Below are 21,674 nucleotides of genomic sequence, written 5' to 3'. Positions count from 1 at the left end.
TATCCTTTGAAATGCATGTAAAGAAAATTACTAGAACCGCTTTCTTCCATCTTCGTAACATTGCTAAAATCCGTTCAATACTGTCTCAGTCGGATGCGGAAATTATAATTCATGCGTTTGTTACCTCCCGTCTCGATTACTGTAATGCACTACTCTCTCGTCTCCCGAAGTCTAGAATCAAGTCTCTTCAGCTGGTACAAAATGCCGCAGCGAGGCTTTTAACTAGGACAAAAAAGTACGATCACATAACACCAATTTTGGCTATCCTGCATTGGCTCCCAGTTAGCCTTAGATGTGATTTCAAGGTTCTCTTAGTATTATACAAAATCATACATGGACTTGCTCCCTCTTATCTTTCAGATCTGATTTGCCCCTATGTCCCGGTCCGAAGCCTACGATCTGAGAGTGCCGGTCTTCTGATAGATAGATAGATAGATAGATACTTTGTTCATCCCCGAAGGGAAATTCACATTTCTGGTGATCCCACGAGCAAAGAAGTGTTCTGCTGGTTCGAGAACGTTCTCCATCCGGGCACCGGTGCTGTTGAATGCTCTTCCCCCTGAGATCCGATCTGCAACCTCAGTGGAATTGTTTAAATCTAAGCTTAAAACTCACTTCTACTCCATAGCATATGAATAACCTACTCTTCTCGTCGGCTGAAAAATAGTCTGTGTAATATAGTGTGATAATCTGTGAAGCCCTTTGAGACTCTTCGTGATTTAGGGCTATACAAACAAAAATGACTTGACTTGACTTGACTCTCTAGCGGCAAAGGAGTCTGAGCTGGTGTATTATTTTGAGAGGTTCCGACTAGATATAGTCGGACTAACCTCCACACACAGCTTGTGCTCTGATACCAGACCTCTCGAGAAGGACTTTCTGTCACTTTGGAGTTGCCCGTGGCGAGAGGCGCAGAGCCAGAGTGGGCATATTATTTGCCTCACGTGCCTGTACATTCTGCTTATGCATCAAACAGCAGTTCAGAGGATACGCTTGAGAGTGCACCTCCAAGATACTCCCTCGTACTGCTGGAAGACTTCAATGCTCACATGGGCAATGACTATGAGATCTGGAGGGGGCGTGATATGGAAGAACACCCCCCCCCTGATCTTAACCCGGGTGGTGTTTTGTTATTGGACTTCTGTGCCCATCATGGCTTGTCAATAATGAACACCATGTTCAAACATAAACGGTGTCCATATGGGCACTCTCTGCAGTTGAAGTATCTCCGGGTCTTATTCACGAGTGAGGGTACGATGGTACGGGAAATTAACAGGCGGATTGGTGCGGCGTCTAGCGGACCCTGTAGCGTTCTGTTGTGGTGAAGAAGGAGCTCAGCCGAAAGGCAAAGCTCTCTATTTACAGGTCGATCTATGTTCCTGCCCTCACCTATGGTCATGAACTGTGGGTCAAGACCAAAAGAACAATATCTCCTCCATAGTGTGGCTGGGCTCTCCCTTAGACAAAGGGTGAAAAGCTCGATCATCCGTGAGGGACTCAGTGTAAAGCTGCTGCTCCTCGACATTGAGGCAATGTTGTTGAGGTGGCTCGGGAATCTGATAAGGATGCCTCCTAGACACCTCCCTTGGGAGGTGTTCCGGGCAGGAGGCCCCGGGAACAACCTTAGACCGCTGAAGAGACGATGTCTCTAGGCTGGCCCGGGAATGCCTCAGATGAGCTGGATGAAGAAGCTAAGGATAAGGAGCTCTGGGCTTCCCTGTTGAGGCTGCTACCCCTGTGACCTGACCCCAGATCAGCAGAGGAGTTAAAAAAACAAACAAAAAAAGAGTAAAATATAAATTTATTTGAAAATAGGCAATTTTGGGGCTGCTTTTATAATTATAAGGTAACTCGGGTGGGAGGAGGCCCATTTATTCAATGATCAAGAGATGTCCAACAAAACTTTCTTTATCAGATCATTATCAATCAATACTGTCCTGTGCTTAGTTGGTCGGATCGATAAAAAAAATACCATAACACAAACAAAGGTCTCCTCCTACTCATGTTTACAAATGCAATGTGACTGAACAGAAAAAACAAACTCAGTACACATGATTAGTAACTGAGCAGTTGAGAGTCAGATTATGAAAGGAATACAATCAGTTTCTGGGAATACATGAAAAGAAAAGAAAAGATGTTGCAAATACAGGAGCATGTTTCTGTTGGTGCTTGGTTCCCATCAGAGAAGGCCTGACTGCTTCCTGTTAGTTTTTATCTAAGCAAAGGTGGGAGGGAGTGTGCCACCCTGCAAGTGAAATCCCTCTCCCTTGTCTTCTTGCTCACTTCATTCACAAGCGAAAAGGATTGCACAGAAGATTATCTTAGACAGGTATTCTACTCTGAGCCACAATGGACCCGATTGAAGACCCACCTGAAACTGTCCAGTTTGTAAGGCAAGATAAGACGAACCACGACTCTCCTCCGGGCCTGTGGTCAGGAGGCGTGAGACAAATCATCCCAAGGGGCTTCTGCGCTGAACTGATTCCGATGTTAAAGCTCGCAGGACCTGTGGTAAGATAAATAATTCATGACAACGGATAAATGTAATATGTTTGCTCATGGTATTCTTGTGTGAGAATGAGACATGATTTATATTGCATGGAAGACCTTGTTGTAATAATCTGGTTCAGAGGCGATTTTAGTCAGATCTTTGGGGGTGCTGAACACCCACAGTGTCTGGCTGGTCATGTTTATTGATTTATTTATTTCACTTAAAGGGACTTCACCACATTTTTTAAAGTTGAGGGGTGTGCCATTCTTTTAGGTGGGCATAAGCACCCATCCATTAGGAATTTACCATCCCATCCCACTATGGACTTTTTCTCTGGTGACTTATTTTCAAATTTTCTGCAAAATGTACGTTTAACAACAATCCATGATTCAATTTTTGCACATTTAAGCTCACAAAACACTTCTTCTGGTTGAGTGAATGTCATTAATGCATCTGAACATATATTTTTTTTAAATCTCAAAAATAAAAAAACTTCATGTAAACTAGCTTTAAAATTAAACAACTTATGTCGTACTATAATTTCTAGATAAGGAGATATGGAGACTTCAAATGTCCCAGACTTTTTGAATAGCCTGTATATAAGGATTTAATCAGTCTATTTTTATTCTCGTTGTTACATCTTTTGAGTTGCTTGGTGACCAAATAATGTATTATTTAGAGGCCAGTTACCTAACTTGTTCGTATGTTACTTTTGTTTTTTCATCTTGTTAGTCATACTTTAGTGCTGTGTTTTCCCTAATTGCACTTTGTTTTTAACAACCCAACTCCAGGTCCTTTCCCAGATGATGATCTATATGATTGGTGTCATCAGCATGGTGTTCTGTGGCCATCTTGGCAAATCTGAATTTGCTGCTGTATCACTGGCAATTGCAGTAAGGACATTTGTTTGGTCTGTGAACACAATCGCACACATTAACAACATTCGTCTCTCTGTTAGCAATAAGAAAATGGAAATGAATATAAAAAATGCATAGAGAAGAACTTACATTAGACAAGTGTAACATTTGTCTTTTTTTTATGACACTGTATTGTTTGTTGATGCCCTTGCGACATCCATTGCAACTTGGAAGGCAATCCTGAAAAAGGGTTGGGCTACCTCAATGCAGCCCTCTCTCAAAGTTTCTTCATTTTCCTCAGGCTGAGTTTTTGTTATTTATTTTTCCTTTCCATCATGTCGCTTTTCAGATCAGAGGATGTTGTCGTGGCGGTCTGTGCAGCCCTTTAAGACTTTTTGTGAATCAGAGCTATACTAATAAATGTGACTCAACTTGACATAAAGCTACCAATGAGGACACTAAATTAGCTTTTCCATCGTCAAGACAATTATAGAATAAAGTCACATCATGACAGAATAGTTCTCATTTCACTGTTTTTCTACTCACAGTTTTTCTTAATTGCAGGTGGTTAACGTGACTGGTATTGCCATTGGGACTGGCTTGTCAATGACTTGTGATACCCTCATATCTCAGGTAGTGTTCCGAATAAAGATTGCACTTTATGTATACATACACTACCGTTCAAAAGTTTCGGGTCACGCAAACAGTTTAGTGGTTTCCATTAAAAGTTTACACTATTATTCATCAATTAAGTTGTCCAATGTCTGTGTTCTTTAGTCCATATTAAGCTTTTCCGTTTGTAGGCCATTCTGACACTGGTGTTTTACAGGTGTTCTTTAAAAAATGCTAGTTGTGGACCTGTAAGGTGTCTATTTGTCAAACTACTGACTTTAATGCACTTGCCCCCTTTCTTGGTCTTGCCCCCAGCTTCTCTTTCTACTCTGGTTAAAGCCTGTTTGTGCAGTTCTCTGAAGAGAGTAGTACACACCATTGAGATGTTCAGATTCTTGGCTATTTCTGGCATGGAATAGCCTTCATTTCTTTGAACGAGAGTAGACCGTTTCGTTTCACGGCAAAGTTTTTTTTCCTGCCCATTCCCAAAGTTTATTTAGAGCAGCAATTTGATACTCCAGGTACTTGACTAGCTAGAAAGAAGGTCAGTTTTACAGCTTTTCGAACCAGATTAACTGATTTATCTGTGCTAACACAAGTGTTTTTTATTTATGCATTAGTCTTTCAAGTTTCAGCCCAATCAGGAAAAATATACAAAGTACTATTAGAACACTGAAGTGCTGAAAATAGGCTTCGAGACACGTATGTAAATTTTGTGCTAAAATTACCATGTCAACAATGTACAGGGTACATATCTGAGGAGTTTCCTGATATTTTTATTGAAAAATAAAACAGTGCATCTCCTTAAAAAAGGACATTTCTAATGACCCCATGCTTTTTGATGGGAGTGTATACAGTGTATGTTTTCTAAAACAAAACCTTTTGAATGGTTCTTAAGTGACTGCATTGTCACTGACACTGCTTATTTGTCTCTCACTCTGTGCAGACATTTGGAAGCGGAAACCTAAAGCAAATTGGTGTAATCCTTCAGAGGTGTATCCTAATCCTCCTGTTGGCTTGTTTTCCTTGCTGGGCTGTCTTCATCAATACTGAACCCTTTCTACTGGCCATCAAACTCAATCCGGAGGTTGCCAGGTAAATCACTATTTACCAAACAAATCCTCTTTAGCGTACATGGATGTAATCACATAGCTGTCAACCTCAGCCATTTACTCTCCTTATTAAGTGAACTTACAAACACAACACAGCATCTATTTACTCATAGCAAGACAGACTATGTAGAATGAAAAGAAAGATAATTTGTGTCAGCAAGTTTATTTTGTTCACCAAATAAATGCTTGATTGATCATAAGATTTGCTGATGTACCGCAACAATTTTAGAAATCGTTGTCATCTGGTGACCAAAATGTTCCGGAATAAAGCAAAAAGGGGAAGACTAGATTAGTATAATAGAAAATACAACTTAAAAAAAAAAAGATTTCTTTAAAAAAATAAATCCTGTAAAAATTGTGAAGCATACACAATGTGAAAGGATCGAAAAACGTATATAATACAAGGAAAACGTATAAGTTGACAGGTATGTTCGGAAAAGTGGCAAATACAAGTCCAGAAAGTCACTTCCTATTAGTCACCTGTCTTCAAACAAATGATTCGGCCGAGAAATCATGTAAGGAGGCTCCTCGACTCAAATTAGACTGTGTAAAAATTGTTTGAGCACTGTGTTTATTTGATAGTTTATTACTTATTGTGATTCGTTTAATACGAATTGTGATTGATGGCATCAGTATGACTCTGGTTTTGACAAGAGGTTTAAACGTTTGTGTGTTTTGACGGGTTCCGATGTGCGACAGAGATGTATTGGTCTGTGACTGTACAAATATGTTTGTTCTGAAATATTTTTGCCGGTAAAAAGCTTGTGAAATACACTGGAGATCAAAACGAGAGGACAACTTATAAAAAATTGAATATTTTTGAAAAAAATACCATCTTCACTCCTCCACAGTTAAATTACATTTTATTGTATCTATATAATGGCACTTTAAGAGTTTTTCTTTCACAAAATGACTAAAGGCATTTCACATCAAAGGAAAAAAAAAAGCTGGCAAGTAATTCCAGCTGCAGTGTGTAAAGGATTACCCATTGGCATCCTCCACAGTGACCTGTCCTCTTTTGCATTTGTCTTTTGTGGAAGAGCAGCATAGTTGGGGTAGTTTGAGATTCAATATCATTGAAATTACAGATTTGGAACGATCAACTTGTCTTGCTATGGGTGATAGGGTCATCCCTTTTGTTTTCATCCTGAAAACCTGCTGCCGCAGGCTTCTTGTCAATTTAGAATGGCCCATCATCTTTCAAAGTCAGTGAGACTGGCATTAAGACTGCCAGTTAAATAAGGGTTAGTAGATAATCAAGGAATTTAGTTTGGTATAGATACAACGAAATGTCCTTTAACTGTTAAAAAGTAAAGATGGCATTTTTTTTTAGATTTTTTTTAAAAGAATTGTCTAATTTTGACCTCTAGTGTATGACATAGCTGTATTAGTTGACAGGTATGTTTGTATTTTACATAGTCTGGCACAGGTATATGTGAAGATCTTCATGCCTGCTCTTCCGGTGAGTTCACATAGTCTCAATTATTATTTTCGGTACAGCAACTACATGTCAGATTTCTATTTCCTACTTTAGGGAGCATTCATGTACCTGCTGCTAGGAAGATATTTGCACAACCAGGTGCTCTGTCGCAATTGCATCAATGATAAATATTTTTTAAACCATAAATAGTGAGAATAATAACATTTGCATGTATTTTTGCAGGGAATTATTTGGCCTCAAGTGATCACCGGTGCAGTTGGAAACATCGCAAATGCCTTGACCAATTATCTCTTACTCTATGTTCTGCATTTGGGAGTTGTGTAAGTTTTCCAAAGCCCTTTTAGCATAACTTTTTTTAGGGAGAGGAGGGTTGAACCAATATCTTCTATTGCCAAGACTGTAAAGACAAACATTGAATGTGTTTGCTTGGATTTAATCAATCATGTTAGGTTGCAGATTGTATTCATTGCTGTAGGCTTGTTAACATCAAGAAATAAATGTACTCTTTATCTGTCTAATGGCTATATAGCTATCAACAACCCATATGTATACCAATTGGTTCTAGTGGTTAGTGTGAATAATGAAAAGTTCAAATTAACAATTATATCAAGCTAAAGTGTTATTTTTTTCCAGCTTTTTTTATCTTTACATTCCCTTGTTTTATAAAATTTACCTTGCACGAAGGTGGATTCTACCTCTGCCAAGGGATACCTGATTGCAATTTGTCATCCTCCTTTTCTCAAGATTAAAGTAATGATCAAGTGAAGACGCTACAAAGTAATGAAACAATCGGAAAATAAAAAACAAAACAAGAATGGGAAAAAGACTGAGCTTATCTTGGTCTCTTCCCCTTGACAACATGGACACTTTTAAAAATCGACACATTTGAAACAATTGTACACTATATCTTCGGGTAAACATTTACTTGTAACAGATTTATACATCATCTGCAAGATTTTTAGCTAACCAGTATCACATAGGAGTGCAAAAAGCATTCTTGTTTCCCGGAGCGGCGTACTGTATGTCCTCTCCGCACAGTGTTTTGCTAGTGACCTTATTCAGTGTGTCGCATACCAACAGCTTTTCTCCCCTTAAAAAAAAATCTACAGATTCTTCAAATTTAAACAACAAAAACAAATTTGGATCAGAGACGACTTTTTTAGTCTACAACTGTTTATTTTGAAGAAAGATTTAGGCTAGATTCACACTGCAAAGAAATTGATAGGTTGGTCGTTTTGGTTGTAACATTTCTCAGAATTCACTGTGTGAATATACCTTGTTTTTATATTCCTAAATATAAAAACAATCTTTCACACACAGACACACACACACACATGAAGTAACGGTTCAATAATCAGTCTAATTGCGTGTCTTGTACGTTTATCAGTTTTGTACTCTTTTATTTTGAAGTTGCATTTCCGGTGTATATCTTTTTCCTGTGTGACTAAAGTTAACTAGACACACGGGGGCGCGCAGTGTGGCCAGGAGCCCAGCCGGGGCGAGTGGCGTTTGGGCCATCACCAATGCTAGTAAATTGTATTTACCATTAAGGTAAATAAAATTTATTAGCACTAGCTTGTTTTTATTTGTTTAATTCTGCCAACATAGAGTTCATATAAGTTTTAACTTTATCAGAAATATATATTTTTTGCATGAGCGCAACCTTTATCCATCTGATTGGAACACATTTGTTTATTTCACACTAGAGACAGGCCACTTTTGTATGTGGTCCTAAATCAGATACACATCTGATCTTTCGGAATACAACTTCTGTCTGAACAGTCAAGGCTCATTCATGCGACCAGCACTTTCTCAATAGGCATTAGACGTTGCTATTCTGCCTACATCCAGGCGGGAGGAAACCAAGAATTCAACAACTACGGCTGAGGAAATCTCGGAGTGTCATGATTTCACACATTCATTGAAGATGAACTGAAGATGAAGATGAACAGTTTTGTAACTCACAGAACTGCCAACAGTCCATCGCATGATCCCCGTTGTTCCACTGCTATGAACAACAATGATGCTCATTGATAAAGCGATAGCATCCTCTTGTAGTACTCAACAATATTTACATTTAAATCTCACTGCATGGGCATTATTCAATGGGGGAAGGCGAGGTTTAGATTTAAGTAATATTTGGGGATACAATGCTCCACTGTTAACATCCATATGTACTTCCACAAACATGAATGCATTGCGTGTGATGTCACGTGTCCTCTTCTGCGCAGACAGACCATTATTTTTTGGGGTCATAGATTTACCCTCATTTTTACCTGTCATTAGGTGAACAAACCCCCAATTCCTGTAATTCTGAGCGTCAAGCAGGAAGGCAATGGGTACCAATCTTGTAAGTGTTAGGTATGACTTGGCCTGGGTTTGAACGTGTGACCTCGGGGCGGGCGCATGTGGCGCTGGAGATGAAGTCGCATACAAGCTGCATTAAGTTGGAAATGTTCACGATTTCACAAAAAACATTGGATTTCACCCAAAAAACGTAATCGACATTCAATCTCTGCAGTGTGAACTTAGCCTTAACTCTTTGTACATGAATAAACCACTCCAACAATCGCATTCAAGTTCCGTTTTGGTAAAATGTACCATTACTGCTTCTAAACAAGAACATGTTATTCTAATTTAATATTCTTGAGTCGGATTGTGTTTGGCGTGTAATAGTAGTGTGGGATAAAATCTAACGCCTTGTCAAAAGGGTGCCTGTATGGTGCTGCAGGAACAAAAGCATGCCGTTGTTTGGTAACTGCTTTTTTTTCAGTTATAAGCTGAGTAACTGTAACATTAGGTGGCAGCAGATTGCAATAGTTTTTTCTTTTTGTTTACAAATGTTCTGCTCATGGTCTTTAAGATCAGGGAAGGGTGTAATTGTAGGAAAGATGAAAGTTTAGTAATATTTCAATAACAGGTGAAAAATATGAAACACTATCCCAAAATACAGCAAAATGATAAAACAAAATGAATAACCTGTGTTACCTTCTTGTTGAATCTGTAGGTGCAATGTTTTAATGTGTGTGTGCATATTTTTAAAGAAAGAGTGTTTGTGTTTTGACCATAGCTCAACTGTCCTTAATTTAGTCAGACACGCTGACATTGCATGGATAAAAAAAACAACGCAATTTGAGTAAACAAGTTGTCACTTTTAGGAGAATTCCTGAAGTCAAGACAATTTATATACAGAGCAGCTACATTGAAATTCATATCTCGGAATGTGTAGATTTTAAAAAAAAATTTCAAACTGTTTTTTAAGTAGCCTTTAAGAGCGCCATTTTTAGGTTGAAAGTGTTGTTGTTGCTGCTGTTATTTCAATTTTTGATATTTTCTGCAACAAGTTATAATTGATGAATGGTATGGTAGCTTCAACTGGCTCCTCTCAACGCGGAGGAGCAGTGGCTCTACACCGAGTCCCTCCCGGATGACTGAGCTTCTCACCTTATATGTAAGGGAGAACCCAGCCACCCTGCGGAGGAAACTCATTTCGGCCACTTGTATCCGGGATCGAGTTCTTTCGGTCATGACCCAAAGTTCATGACCATAGGTGAGGGTAGGAACGTAGATCGACCGGTAGATCGAGAGCTCTGCCTTTCGGCTCAGCTCCCTCTTCACCACGACAGACCGGTACAGGGTCCGAATGACGGCAGACGCTGCACCGACCCGTCTGTCGATCTCCCGTTCCATCCTACCCTCACTCGTGAACAAGACCCCAAGATACTTGAACTCCTCCACTTGGGGCAAGACCTCCTCCCCGACCCGGAGGGAGCATACCACCCTTTTCCGACTGAGAACCATGGCCTCGGACTTGGAGGTACTGATCCCCATCCCGGCCGCTTCACACTCGGCTGCGAATCGCTCCAGCGAGAGCTGAAGATCACGGCCTGAGGAAGCCAACAGCACCACGTCATCTGCAAAAAGCAGTGACGCAATGCTGAGGCCCCCAAACCAGACTCCATCCCCGCCAAGGCTGCGCCTAGAAATTCTGTCCATAAAAGTTATGAACAGAATCGCTGACAAAGGGCAGCCCTGGCGGAGCCCAACCCTCACCGGGAACGAATCCGACTTACTGCCGGCAATGCGGACCAGACTCTGGCACCGGGCATACAGGGACCGCACAGCCCGGATAAGACTGTGCGGTACCCCATACTCCCTAAGCACCCCCCACAGGGTCTCCCGAGGAACACGGTCGAATGCCTTCTCCAAGTCCACAAAACACATGTAGACCGGACAGGCAAACTCCCATGCACCCTCAAAGACCCTGAAGAGTGTATAGAGCTGGTCCAGTGTTCCACGGCCAGGACGAAAACCACACTGTTCCTCCTGAATCCGAGATTCGACTTCCTGGCGGACCCTCCTCTCCAGTACCCCTGAATAGACCTTACCAGGGAGGCTGAGAAGTGTGATTCCCCTGTAGTTGGAACACACTCTCCGGTCCCCCTTCTTAAAGACGGGAACCACCACCCCAGTCTGCCAGTCCAGAGGCACTGTCCCCGATGTTCATGCGATGTTGCAGAGGCGCGTCAACCATGACACGCCCACATCATCCAGAGCCTTAATGAAGTCTGGGCGGATCTCATCGACCCTCGGGGCCCTGCCAACGAGGAGTTTTTTGACAACCTCGGTGACTTCAACCCCAGTGATACGAGAGCCCAACCCAGAGTCCTCAGGCTCTGCTTCCCCAGAGGAAGACGTGCCGGTGGGATTGAGGAGGTCTTCGAAGTACTCTGCCCACCGATTCACAACGTCCCGGGTCGAGGTCAGCAGCGCCCCATCGGCACTATACACAGTGTCGATGGCACACCGCTTCCCCCCCTAAGACGCGGGATGGCGGACCAGAATTTCCTCGAAGCCGTTCGGAAGTCGGCTTCCATGGCCTCGCCAAACTCCTCCCATGCCCGAGTTTTTGCCTCGGCAACCGCCAAAGCCGCATTCCGCTTGGCCAGCCGATACCTGCCAGCTGCTTCCAGAGTCCCACAGGCCAGGAAGGCCCGATAAGACTCCTTCTTCAGCTTGACGGCATCCCTCACCGCCAGTTGAGGTGGCTCGGGCATCTAATAAGGATGCCTCCTGGACGCCTCCCTCGGGAGGTGTTACGGGCATGCCCCATCGGCAGGAGGCCCCGGGGGCGGCCCAGGACACGTTGGAGAGACTATGTCTCTCGGCTGGCTTGGGAACGCCTCGGGGTCCCGTCGGATGAGCTGGAGGAGGTGGCTGGGGATAGGGACGTCTGGGCTTCCCTTTTAACGCTGCTGCCCCCGCGACCCGACCTCGGATAAGCGGAAGACAATGGATGGATGGATGAATCCGAGCCGTCCATAGCACTTGTTTTTTGATTGTAGTTCATTGTTAATGAAGAATGGCTGATTCTGGTTCAATCTTGTGGCAAAACGTTGAAGTCATGGATGGCTACAGCCCTTTCCACTTGTTGCTCACATTCATTGTTTAGTTAATTGATGAACAAGAATAGCGGAAGATAAATTGGTCATTTCTACCTGCGTTTTTCAACCAGTGTGCCGCTGGAATTTGCCCAATTTTAAAAATCATGCCGTTATTCAGTATTTTTGCAATCTTCATACGAGGAACTGTAATAGTCATCCATATCAGGTGGTGGCAGTAGATTTTTATGCACATTTTTGTACTAATTATCTGCTCTTGAGGTAGCACAGTACATTTAATAACTTAATTTGTTTAAAAAAGCGGTTTAAGATTGCACCGTAAAAAAAACCTAAAGCACATCATTCTTTTTATTTTAAGTATTATTTTCTTCTTTTTATATACTAATCATCTGCTTATAAGGTAGTACAGAGAAATAGAGTGACATAACTTCATTTTCAAACCTTTTCGACAGACGGTGTGCCTCTGAACTTTTTTATAAATAAAAGTGTATCTTTGTCAAAAAGGGTTGAAAAACACTGAGTTATACCATTAAAATGTATATCCATGTTGTATATTTGGACTGGTTTAAAATGACAGATCGGTTGGATATTAAAAAATGTTGTGCGAGTCATTGATCTTGGTGTGGCACACTGATTTACAAGGAAATATGGAAGTGGCACTCGACACCGAAAAGGTTGCTGACCCCTGGTCTAGAAGATGACACTAATGCACCATAAATAACCAAGGAACAATCAACAAATTAGACATTGCTTGGATTTTTTTCGTAGTTTTTATAGAAAAAAGCCTTTTTGGAAATTTTGTGAAAATGGCGTAGTAAACTACGGAAGATTTAAAGTATTGCGTAGCACTCTACGGTATCAATCTATCAATTATAACCAGAAAGTTGTTGTTTGTTTTTTGGGATGTTTGTTGTTGTTGTGACTGCGTTTAATAATTTTTGTTTTGATTTGTTCAAGCGGGTCTGCCTTGGCGAACGCCATCTCCCAGTATGTTTTTTTCTTTGTCTTACTGGGCTACGTCTACTGGAGGGGTTTACACAAGGCCACATGGGAAGGTCAGTGGCCCTTCTTTTATTAGATTAGATTTTGGAAACACAAATACAGTGGTACCTCATCATATGAGCTTAATTCATCACAGGATCATGCTTGGAGCTCAAATTGCTCCTGTTATGAGCAAATTTTCCTTACATGAAATATTTCAAAACTAATTGGCCCATTCCCGACCTTCCAAAAGCATCTTAGTGAACACTAAAAGCAAAAAAACACATCTTCTTCATAAGTAAACCATATTCGAATAGTAATTAAACAAAAAATACAGTAATAAGATAAATAAGATGGTCTTAACGAAATAAATTGTGAGTTTATGATGAGCACTTACCAGTCACCTTAATAGAGGTTTGCATGTGGTGTAGAGGAAGAGTGAATGAGATTGCATGCAAGTCAATTTATACATTTTTCCTGTATTTTCTTGTTTTATTGATCATTTCAAATTGTGTATGCCATATAATAACTTCTATACAGGAATATTGTCTGTAATCCGAATAGCCTCGGTCATTGGTGGCACACGACGTCTTCGAAGATTGCTAATAATGTTGCGGTATCTAGATAATCTGTTTTGCTCTGAGGGAAAAGGTACCGCGTTGTGTTCGTAACGTTTATTATCACTTTATAAGGAAGATTTGCAATCACTATAAAGGGGGAAATTGGCGAATGTTGACAGGTCTGAGATCGAGAGACTATTGTTACCTAAGCACTCACTGTACACTTAAATCAAAGTTACTGTAACTGTAAATGTTGTAAGAACCCTCCACAAATAAAGCACTTTTTTTCTGCCTGTGGTATTTTGCATGTACAAAATAGATGAGCTGACTCTGGCGGTAAGCAGTCACGAGCAATGAGCGCTCTTAAGCCTCTCTGGTGGTAGCTTCTGGGACAGCTCGTGAACTGGCTTTTTGGTCCAAATAAAACTCGTATACAAAAATTCTAACGTTAGAGTTGCTCGTATAAGAGGAACCACTGTACGCAGTTCTCGTTTCTTTTTATTCTATTGATTGAAATGCTTTAATATCGTGCAAAACTGAATTTTAATCAATTAGTATACATGTGAAACTGTGCTTAATCATGTTTTTATCCACAGGCTGGTCAAGGGACTGTCTTAAAGAATGGGGCCCTTTTATCAAGCTGGCCTTGCCGACAATGGTCATGTTTTGTCTTGAGTGGTGGGCTTTTGAAGTGGGAGGATGCCTCGCTGGCACCATTAATGAAGTTGAACTGGGAGCCCAATCTGTCATATATCAGCTGACCGTTGTGTCTTTCATGGTAATTCAAATCCTATTGATTTACAGTAATCCCACTTATTTTGTGGGGGTGGCTTTCCAAAAAAGTCTCGCGATAGTCAAAACCCGCAGAATGGATACCTTTATCTATTGATTTATTAAATGCTATATTACAGTGGTCGGCAACCATCAGAAAGAAAAACAAAATTTGACTTGTTTTATTGCTATTATTGTATTTTTTGTGAATACACACACATTTTGTTCCACACAAAAATAAAAAACTTTTGTGTGCGTGTCATACCGACCTTTAACCGCTGACAATTATGGCTGACCTCATTTAATCCACATTGGATGCAATGGGAATGGAACACATATCGTCGTAATCCTAATTATTAGGCTACAAGGATTGTAGAGGGGCAATGCAAAAGCATTCCATTTTGTCTTATCATCACAGTATTTTTACTCACAGTGCCACGTTGTACAACATTATGATGGAGCAACATTGTACAGTGTGGTACTGCAAGTGTGTACAGTGTGATGATGAGATAATATTTAGTGCCCTTTCCTATGTCATCTAGATCCTTAATGGTCTCGTGATTACACTGTCAATTTGGGCTTATCATTATTATTGTTATTTTAAGCATTATTAGTTATTATTAATATTATTGTTTTATTACTAATCTTGTCTTAGCGCTAGGCCACAAGAATATTAAACCGGTCTCTGGTACTGAAAAGGTTCCTGACCACTGCTATATGGTACATTAAAAATAAAGAACACAATTTATAGGTTTCAGCATTTGTTAAACAAATAAAAGTACTGTACTTTCTACACTTGTCTTTTTTTTTTTTTACAAATAAAATCTGTACTGTCCAATTATAACTTTTAAAATATCTCCTATATTGAATGAATTTTGCACTGATGTTATTAGTCTGACAATATATTATCATTCTATTTTTGTCCGAAAGAATTGTGCTGTAATTTTTTTTCTGTTTTTTTGTACGTAGACTTAAAGTTACAATAACTTTAATTTTAGGTGTACAGTTAGTGCTTATCAAAGGGCCAGTTTTATGTTCAGAGCTTTGCGGGTGCTGAGCACCCAGAGAAGGGATGCGCAAACTAATACCCTCCGGCCTTTTGTGGTATGTCAGGCTTTTTTATCCAACCCTTTATGGTCAAAATGTATTGACGATATGGTTGGTTGGTTGGATCGTAGGGGCACCATATTCTGTGGTGTGTCTTGGGCAAGTACAGCCTGTTGGCACCCACCCCTCTCCAGGCTGTAGTAGTAAATACAGTTCTACTAAAAAAAAAAAAACATGTTTTTTGGTGCCAAATTTGTACCCAATGTACCTTTGTGTGTCTGCAACAAAAACACTATGACAGAAATACAACAAAAATACTACCAAATCACTGCAAAGATTCTACTATGGCTGGAGACACTATACAAGAATACTGCTAGAAAAATATTCCAACAAAAATACCATAAAAAATGAGAATAAAGTAAAATTTGAAAATACTAAAGGAAGACTGTAAAGTACAGAAGTACTTAGAAAATACTTCTTGAGAAATACTACAAAAAACACCAGAGTAATACTATAAAAAAAATACTTCTACAAAATATCACAACAGAAATACTAAGAAAATACAACTAAAGTTATGTTAAAAATACTAAAGAAATACTGCAAAGACACTTGTATGGGAATAGTTCAAAAATACTTCTACAGAAATTCTATAAAAAAAACACTACAGTAATACTTAATACAAAAATACTGCAACATAAATATTACAACGGAAATACTACAAAAATATTTTTACAAGAGAAATACAACAAAAATACAGAAATGTTACTAAAATTTGACTGTAGAAATTCTAATAAAAATAAAGTTACGGTAATAGTACAAAACTAAGTATCGAAAGCGGTGCTAGGAATCAATTTGACTAAAAGATTTGAAATGAAAAAACCCCCAAAGCTTATCGAATATGAAGAAAATGTTTGAAAAGTATGCGAGCTCCGTGACTCGTTCTTACATCCACCCTCTTCTTCTCTACCAACCCCACACATTCGTTTAGACCCTCATAATAAACTGACATTTTATTTTGTTCATATCATTTAGTTTGTTAGTGTATCTTATTTTTATTTACTATTTGAATTCTGAATCACTCAGTATTTCCCTTTTCCAGGTTCCCATGGGCATGGCTGCCGGAGCTAGTATTCGTGTCGGGAATGCACTTGGTGCAGGAAACACTGAGCAGGCTAAGCTGTCTACCAAAGTGTCCATCATCTTCACAAGTAAGAGATTGTATTAGGGATCGACCAATCTGGGTTTTTCAGGGCCGATATTGAATAGTAGTCTTAAGGGGAGGCCAGAAAGCGATATTTGGAGCTAATATTCGTTTTTTGTAAAATCTTCAAAATTGACGAGATAAATTTTTGATAATGCAAAAAGAAACAAAGATTGACGCTGACGGACTGACAAGGAGTTACAGGGGTGCTGAGTTTAAATAGAAGGGGAATTAATCAGGCAAGTAGCAGATGCTGGGGCCAAACGATCAGGCACAGGTGAGTGCAATGAGTAATCATGACAAGCTGTCGGAAACCATTTGCAGAAAATAAATAAAATTTTTAACACAACTAAAACAAAATCCCTAAAACCAAAAACTAACAGTGCAGGAAACAAAATTAAGCCTAGCAGCAACTCATATACATCTATCTATCTACCCTGGTCCTAGCCCTCGAGAGGGGTGACTGTCAGCAAGACAAATACAAATGAAAATAACGAATATTTCAAAAATTAAAAAAGGGAAAACCTAGCAAAAAACACACACAAAAATTCTTGGACCATGGCCAACGCAAATGCCCAAACACCCAAACAAGTTAAGCACCTCGGTGCATAAGTTGGTCATGATTTCGTCCCTCCCGAGAAAATGAAACAGCTCCCTGATTATGTTTTTAATACAAAAAAATAAAGACGTGACTTAAATTACCATAAAACAAAAAGTGCATCGAAATTTCAACAAAGCTGGCAAAAATGTGTGGGCACTCGTGTTTTAGATCCAGATTGACATCCAAATGTTATGGTACTAGCTAATTACCTAGCCTTCCACTAGAGTTATTTTTATTCTCTTACTCATTCACAAAGACACACGCTTGATTGCCGAACTAATATTATGATAAGAGCTATTAAATCAGTACCCACCTCTGAAACAAGTTAACTACACTTTTTACTCTTAATCGCAAACACGCTTTGCATGTCGGGACATGTTTGCTGAGCTGCCGCTCTCTTATTGTTTCTGCATTAGTGGCTCCACCCCTGGGCGCCTAGCCAATCAGAAGGCGCCTGGTGGGTTCAAAGGACGTAGGGAGAGGGAAGGGGAGGAGTAGGCGCCAGGGAGAGCGAGGCTCAGCTTCATATGACTTAATAATCAGCTTGTCTGATATATAAGAACGCCGGTACCAATATCTGTCAAATTCCCAAACATCAGTGCCAAAAATCGGCCCACCCGATAATCAGTCGACTTCGATATTGTATAGTGGATAACAGTGACATGTTCAGTGGTAAAGAGCTGTGAGCAACCACAAAAATGTGATAATTGTAAAGGCCTTGGCAAGAGACGGATCCAGCTTGAGGGCGCACTTTCAATTAAACTCGTTACATGCGGTTATTGTTTTCTCTTTTATTCCTTACAGTCGTGGTTGCCTGTTGTGTTGGAGCTAGCCTCACACTTGCCAGGGACACAGTTGGCTATATTTTCACCCAGGACCCGTGAGTAACGATGTTGCAAAAAGTCTTGCGGGAAAAATGAGGAGAAGTCAGTATTTTGGTAGGATTTGTAAGGGGGATGCACAAAAACTGTTTTTTTCCTACCAATTCCAAAAGTGGGAGACTGTGAATTCCACACCAAGGCCTTCAGGAGTGCTACGTCTGAATACATCCAACCTCACTATTATTTCATGTCTACAAAACATTTACAGCAAACAAAATAAGTGACACATAAAATAAAACTTAAATAATAACCTCATAAAATTGCACTATTATTTAGGAATATTTTATTCACCGATATTCCTATATATTTGTGCACAAAATCAAATCCTCCTTTCCGTCCTCTAGAAGATTTCAATTACTCTCCCGTACAGATTATCCGTTCCTTTCAGTTCCATCAAGAGGTTATTTTCCATCGCTGAAAGTCTAGCCTTTCCTGTCATATTTCTGGCATATGATTTCATTCCATTAAGGGCTGAAAAAGTCAGCTCAATACAAACAGTGGACGCAGGAATATTTGTCTTCACATTTTTCTTGTGATATCTCTGTTACGCCCCTTAGCCCGTGTGTGAAACCGCTAGAGTTTTGTGATGCCTTCTAGAAGGCCATGGTGTCGCCAACACAAAATCTGATTGTCTAACCCTACAGCATTATCAACACTTAGTGTATGCCTCAGGCCCTGCAGAAATAATTGTGAAGGGCACCGGGTAGATATCCGACCCTAGCAACAAGTAATGGCTGAAATACAACTGGTTCAATATCAAATCACAAATATTGAAGCAGCCCAACCAGGGGAGAAGTAATGAAAGGAAGGAGACAGACAGTATTCACGGACAACATCTAATTGACATTACATTGTTTAGATATTTGTTAGGCCAACAGAGAGGGCCTTGCAGGCCCTGATGGACCATCACTGGTTACCAAAAACTGATCAAATCCTGTCTCTGGAAACAAATACCGACAACTAATTCCTTTTTTCCCCTCAATGATGTATACAGGATACAAGTAACAACGTGCATTTGTGGCACAACAAGGGTTGCTGACTAGTTGAAATTTTATATTTTGGGATTCATGTTGTGTAATCCGTATTTGACTGTTGGGGGTAGTTTATTATTATTTTTTAGGGAAGTGAGTTTTGTATAGCAAAAAGTGTAAGAGATGTACCGGTATATCACCACTAGATAGCAAATTCTCACAGGTCAGAGAAGGGTGCTTGGGCCAAGTCTCAAGAGACCTCACGCGATTTAGTGAGATTTGCTCAATAAATGAACCTTCATGCCAACAATTAAATGTTGTCTTGTGAGAATGACATTTATAATCTATTTTGCAGATGAGGTAAAACAACAACAACATAAAATCGGAAATATATAAAACAAATGTGTAACACCAGCTGGAGATAAAATGATGACTCTCAACACGTGGTAAGCTTTCTCCGGCAAAACTAACATAAAATGCAACAAAAACAAAATGAAAATAAATCCAAACAGTTTGCCAACATCATTTTTGCCGTTCCATGTATTCCAAGCCTCCACAAAATGTAGTAATTGTATTCATATTTAGTTTCTTGTCTTTTATTAGCATATTTGGTATTGGAGTAATCCAAAAGTAATTGAAAGTAATCCAGTTGAAGTAACCCTACCCAACGCTGTAAATACATGTATTTTAAACACTGTTAAGTATGTTGGTTTATATCGGAATATACTGGAACAAACTGATTTGAACTCCCAAAATAACAGAAAGTTTTATTGTATATCCCTTTTTCATGAGGTACATTCACAAGTGAAATGAATTTAGCTCCGCGGTATGAATGTCATTTTGTTTTGCAATGGAACTCTTTATATGGTTCTTTTAAAAAGGAATACAAGATAACACATGTTTACATGAACGTTGTCTTTAAAGGGACAGTATGTGTTATTTGGCGCCTCTTAGGATTTAAGGTAAGATACAATACGTTTATAGGATCGTTTCCTTCATGATACTAGAGACAAAAAGAGGCTAATTTGGGAACTAACTCTGAAGGGGACTCGTCAGCACCATCTGCTGGTCGACTCGGCAACCACTGAATTAGATTCTAAACAAAATAAATGTAATTTAAAGAAATTCTCTCTATAAGTACAAGACCTTTGTTTTCTCCTGGTTGAGCATTCATTAGCCCATCCCAAATAACAATTCTGGTGACATTGACAATTGTATGCTTGCTTCCTTCTTACTTTTCTTTATCTTTTCTTCAGTGACATTTTGAAGAGGACTGCGGATGTCATGGTTCTGTTTTTCTTAATGCATGTTGCTGATGCTATTGCGGTAAGTACATAATCCAATTGACTTTTTGGCGGCCCCAAAAATGAATAACCCTTGATTTCCCCTACGTTGACTGCAGGGCGTGTGTGGAGGTGTCTTTCGAGGTGTTGGGAAACAAAAGGTCGGGGCTGTGTCCAACTTGATTGGGCACTACATCATTGGCTTTCCCATCGGTGTGACATTATTGTATGCCACATCTATGGGCGTCGTAGGTAAAGAGAAAATGCTGCAAAGGACTTAAATATTCTTCGATCATCACAAAGTAACTCGTGAGGTCTTTTTGCTCCTGTCCAGGACTTTGGATCGGACTTACCGTCTGCGTGGTACTGCAAGCTATTTTCTTCATCACGTATCTGTGCTTTGTCGATTGGGGAAAAGCAACCATAAAAGTGTGTACTTCAGAGTCCCGACCAAATAAAATGTAATTCAAATGATATCCGTTCCAAAATACTGTTTTTGTTCATCTGTGTTCAGGCTCAAAAGAGAGCTGGAGTCAAAGTCCACCAGCCAGGCAAGACAAGCTTTTTCATAATGATGATTTCATGATGTGTCAACTACCGGTACATAATAACCTAATCCAATCCATGACCCAAATAAATAGGTTTTGTTTTCAGACATGGTCGTCCAAATCGCAACAGAAGCTATTACAGGGACAATGTGTATTATTCAGCGCAGGGGTAGGACAACAGCGGCCTGCGGGCCATATGCGGCCCATAGGGCTTTTTATTCTGGCCCACCAAACAAAAATGTTAAAAATATGACGGTATATATAATAGTAAATGAAATACTACTAATGAAAACATTCTCAGGTTTTTGTCACTCATATTATCCCTTGTTCTCATCCTCTTTTTCTCCCTTTCTATGTCTGTATTTACTCTTCTCTCTAGATTTCTCTCTACTGTTCTCCCTCTCAAATGATGTCTCTCGCTTTCTCCCTCTCACTTACTCTCTTTTCTCTATTGATGTCTCTCTCACTATCTTTCTTTCTTTCTTTTTCTTTCTCTCTCTCTCTCCCTTTCTATTTCTAATCCTCTCTCGCTTTCTTTTGCTCTCTCTTTCTCTGTCTTTTTCTCCCCCTCTCTCTTTCAATCTTTCTCTACTTCTACGCCCAGGGAGTTTTTTTTCCTACCGTGTGGGCCCCGAGCTAAAATGAGTTCGACACCCCTGCTGTAAAACAAAAACCTTGTGAAAGGCAAAAAAAAATAAGAGAAGGAAAATGTTGCGGTTCTGTCACTTTGAGTACTTTTTTTGATTGCACTACATAATATATTGACACGTAGTGGTCAAATATTACGCACTGTCCCTTTATCATACACAGTTTATGGATTCATTTATTGCAGATTGATTTGTATATTTTCACATTAATTCTTAATATCTTTTATTTTGAGATCTCATTTTGCAAATTTGTAAAAGGAAATTTGAA

The 21,674-nt window shown here is 39.8% G+C and overlaps 1 protein-coding gene across 1 annotated transcript; it reads left to right on the top strand.

Moving 5' to 3' along the window:
- The first annotated feature begins 2,242 nt into the window (after positions 1-2,242).
- LOC148361802 (multidrug and toxin extrusion protein 1-like) lies at positions 2,243-20,685 on the top strand. Its single transcript, XM_088342589.1, has 14 exons — positions 2,243-2,511; positions 3,283-3,384; positions 3,913-3,981; positions 4,907-5,055; positions 6,492-6,534; positions 6,607-6,651; positions 6,736-6,833; positions 12,873-12,970; positions 14,053-14,234; positions 16,374-16,482; positions 17,881-17,956; positions 20,185-20,254; positions 20,331-20,463; positions 20,546-20,685. The coding sequence occupies exons 1-14, from the start codon at positions 2,350-2,352 to the stop codon at positions 20,674-20,676; spliced, it is 1,467 nt and encodes a 488-aa protein (XP_088198715.1). The 5' UTR covers positions 2,243-2,349; the 3' UTR covers positions 20,677-20,685.
- The last annotated feature ends 989 nt before the right edge of the window (positions 20,686-21,674 follow it).

Source organism: Urocampus carinirostris, chromosome 8 (genome assembly GCF_059441175.1).
Source record: "Urocampus carinirostris isolate Australia breed hairy pipefish chromosome 8, RoL_Ucar_1.0, whole genome shotgun sequence".
Classification (NCBI taxonomy): Eukaryota; Metazoa; Chordata; class Actinopteri; order Syngnathiformes; family Syngnathidae; genus Urocampus; species Urocampus carinirostris.
The sequence above is the reverse complement of the archived record's forward strand: the minus strand, read 5'-3'. Positions and strand labels throughout refer to the sequence as shown.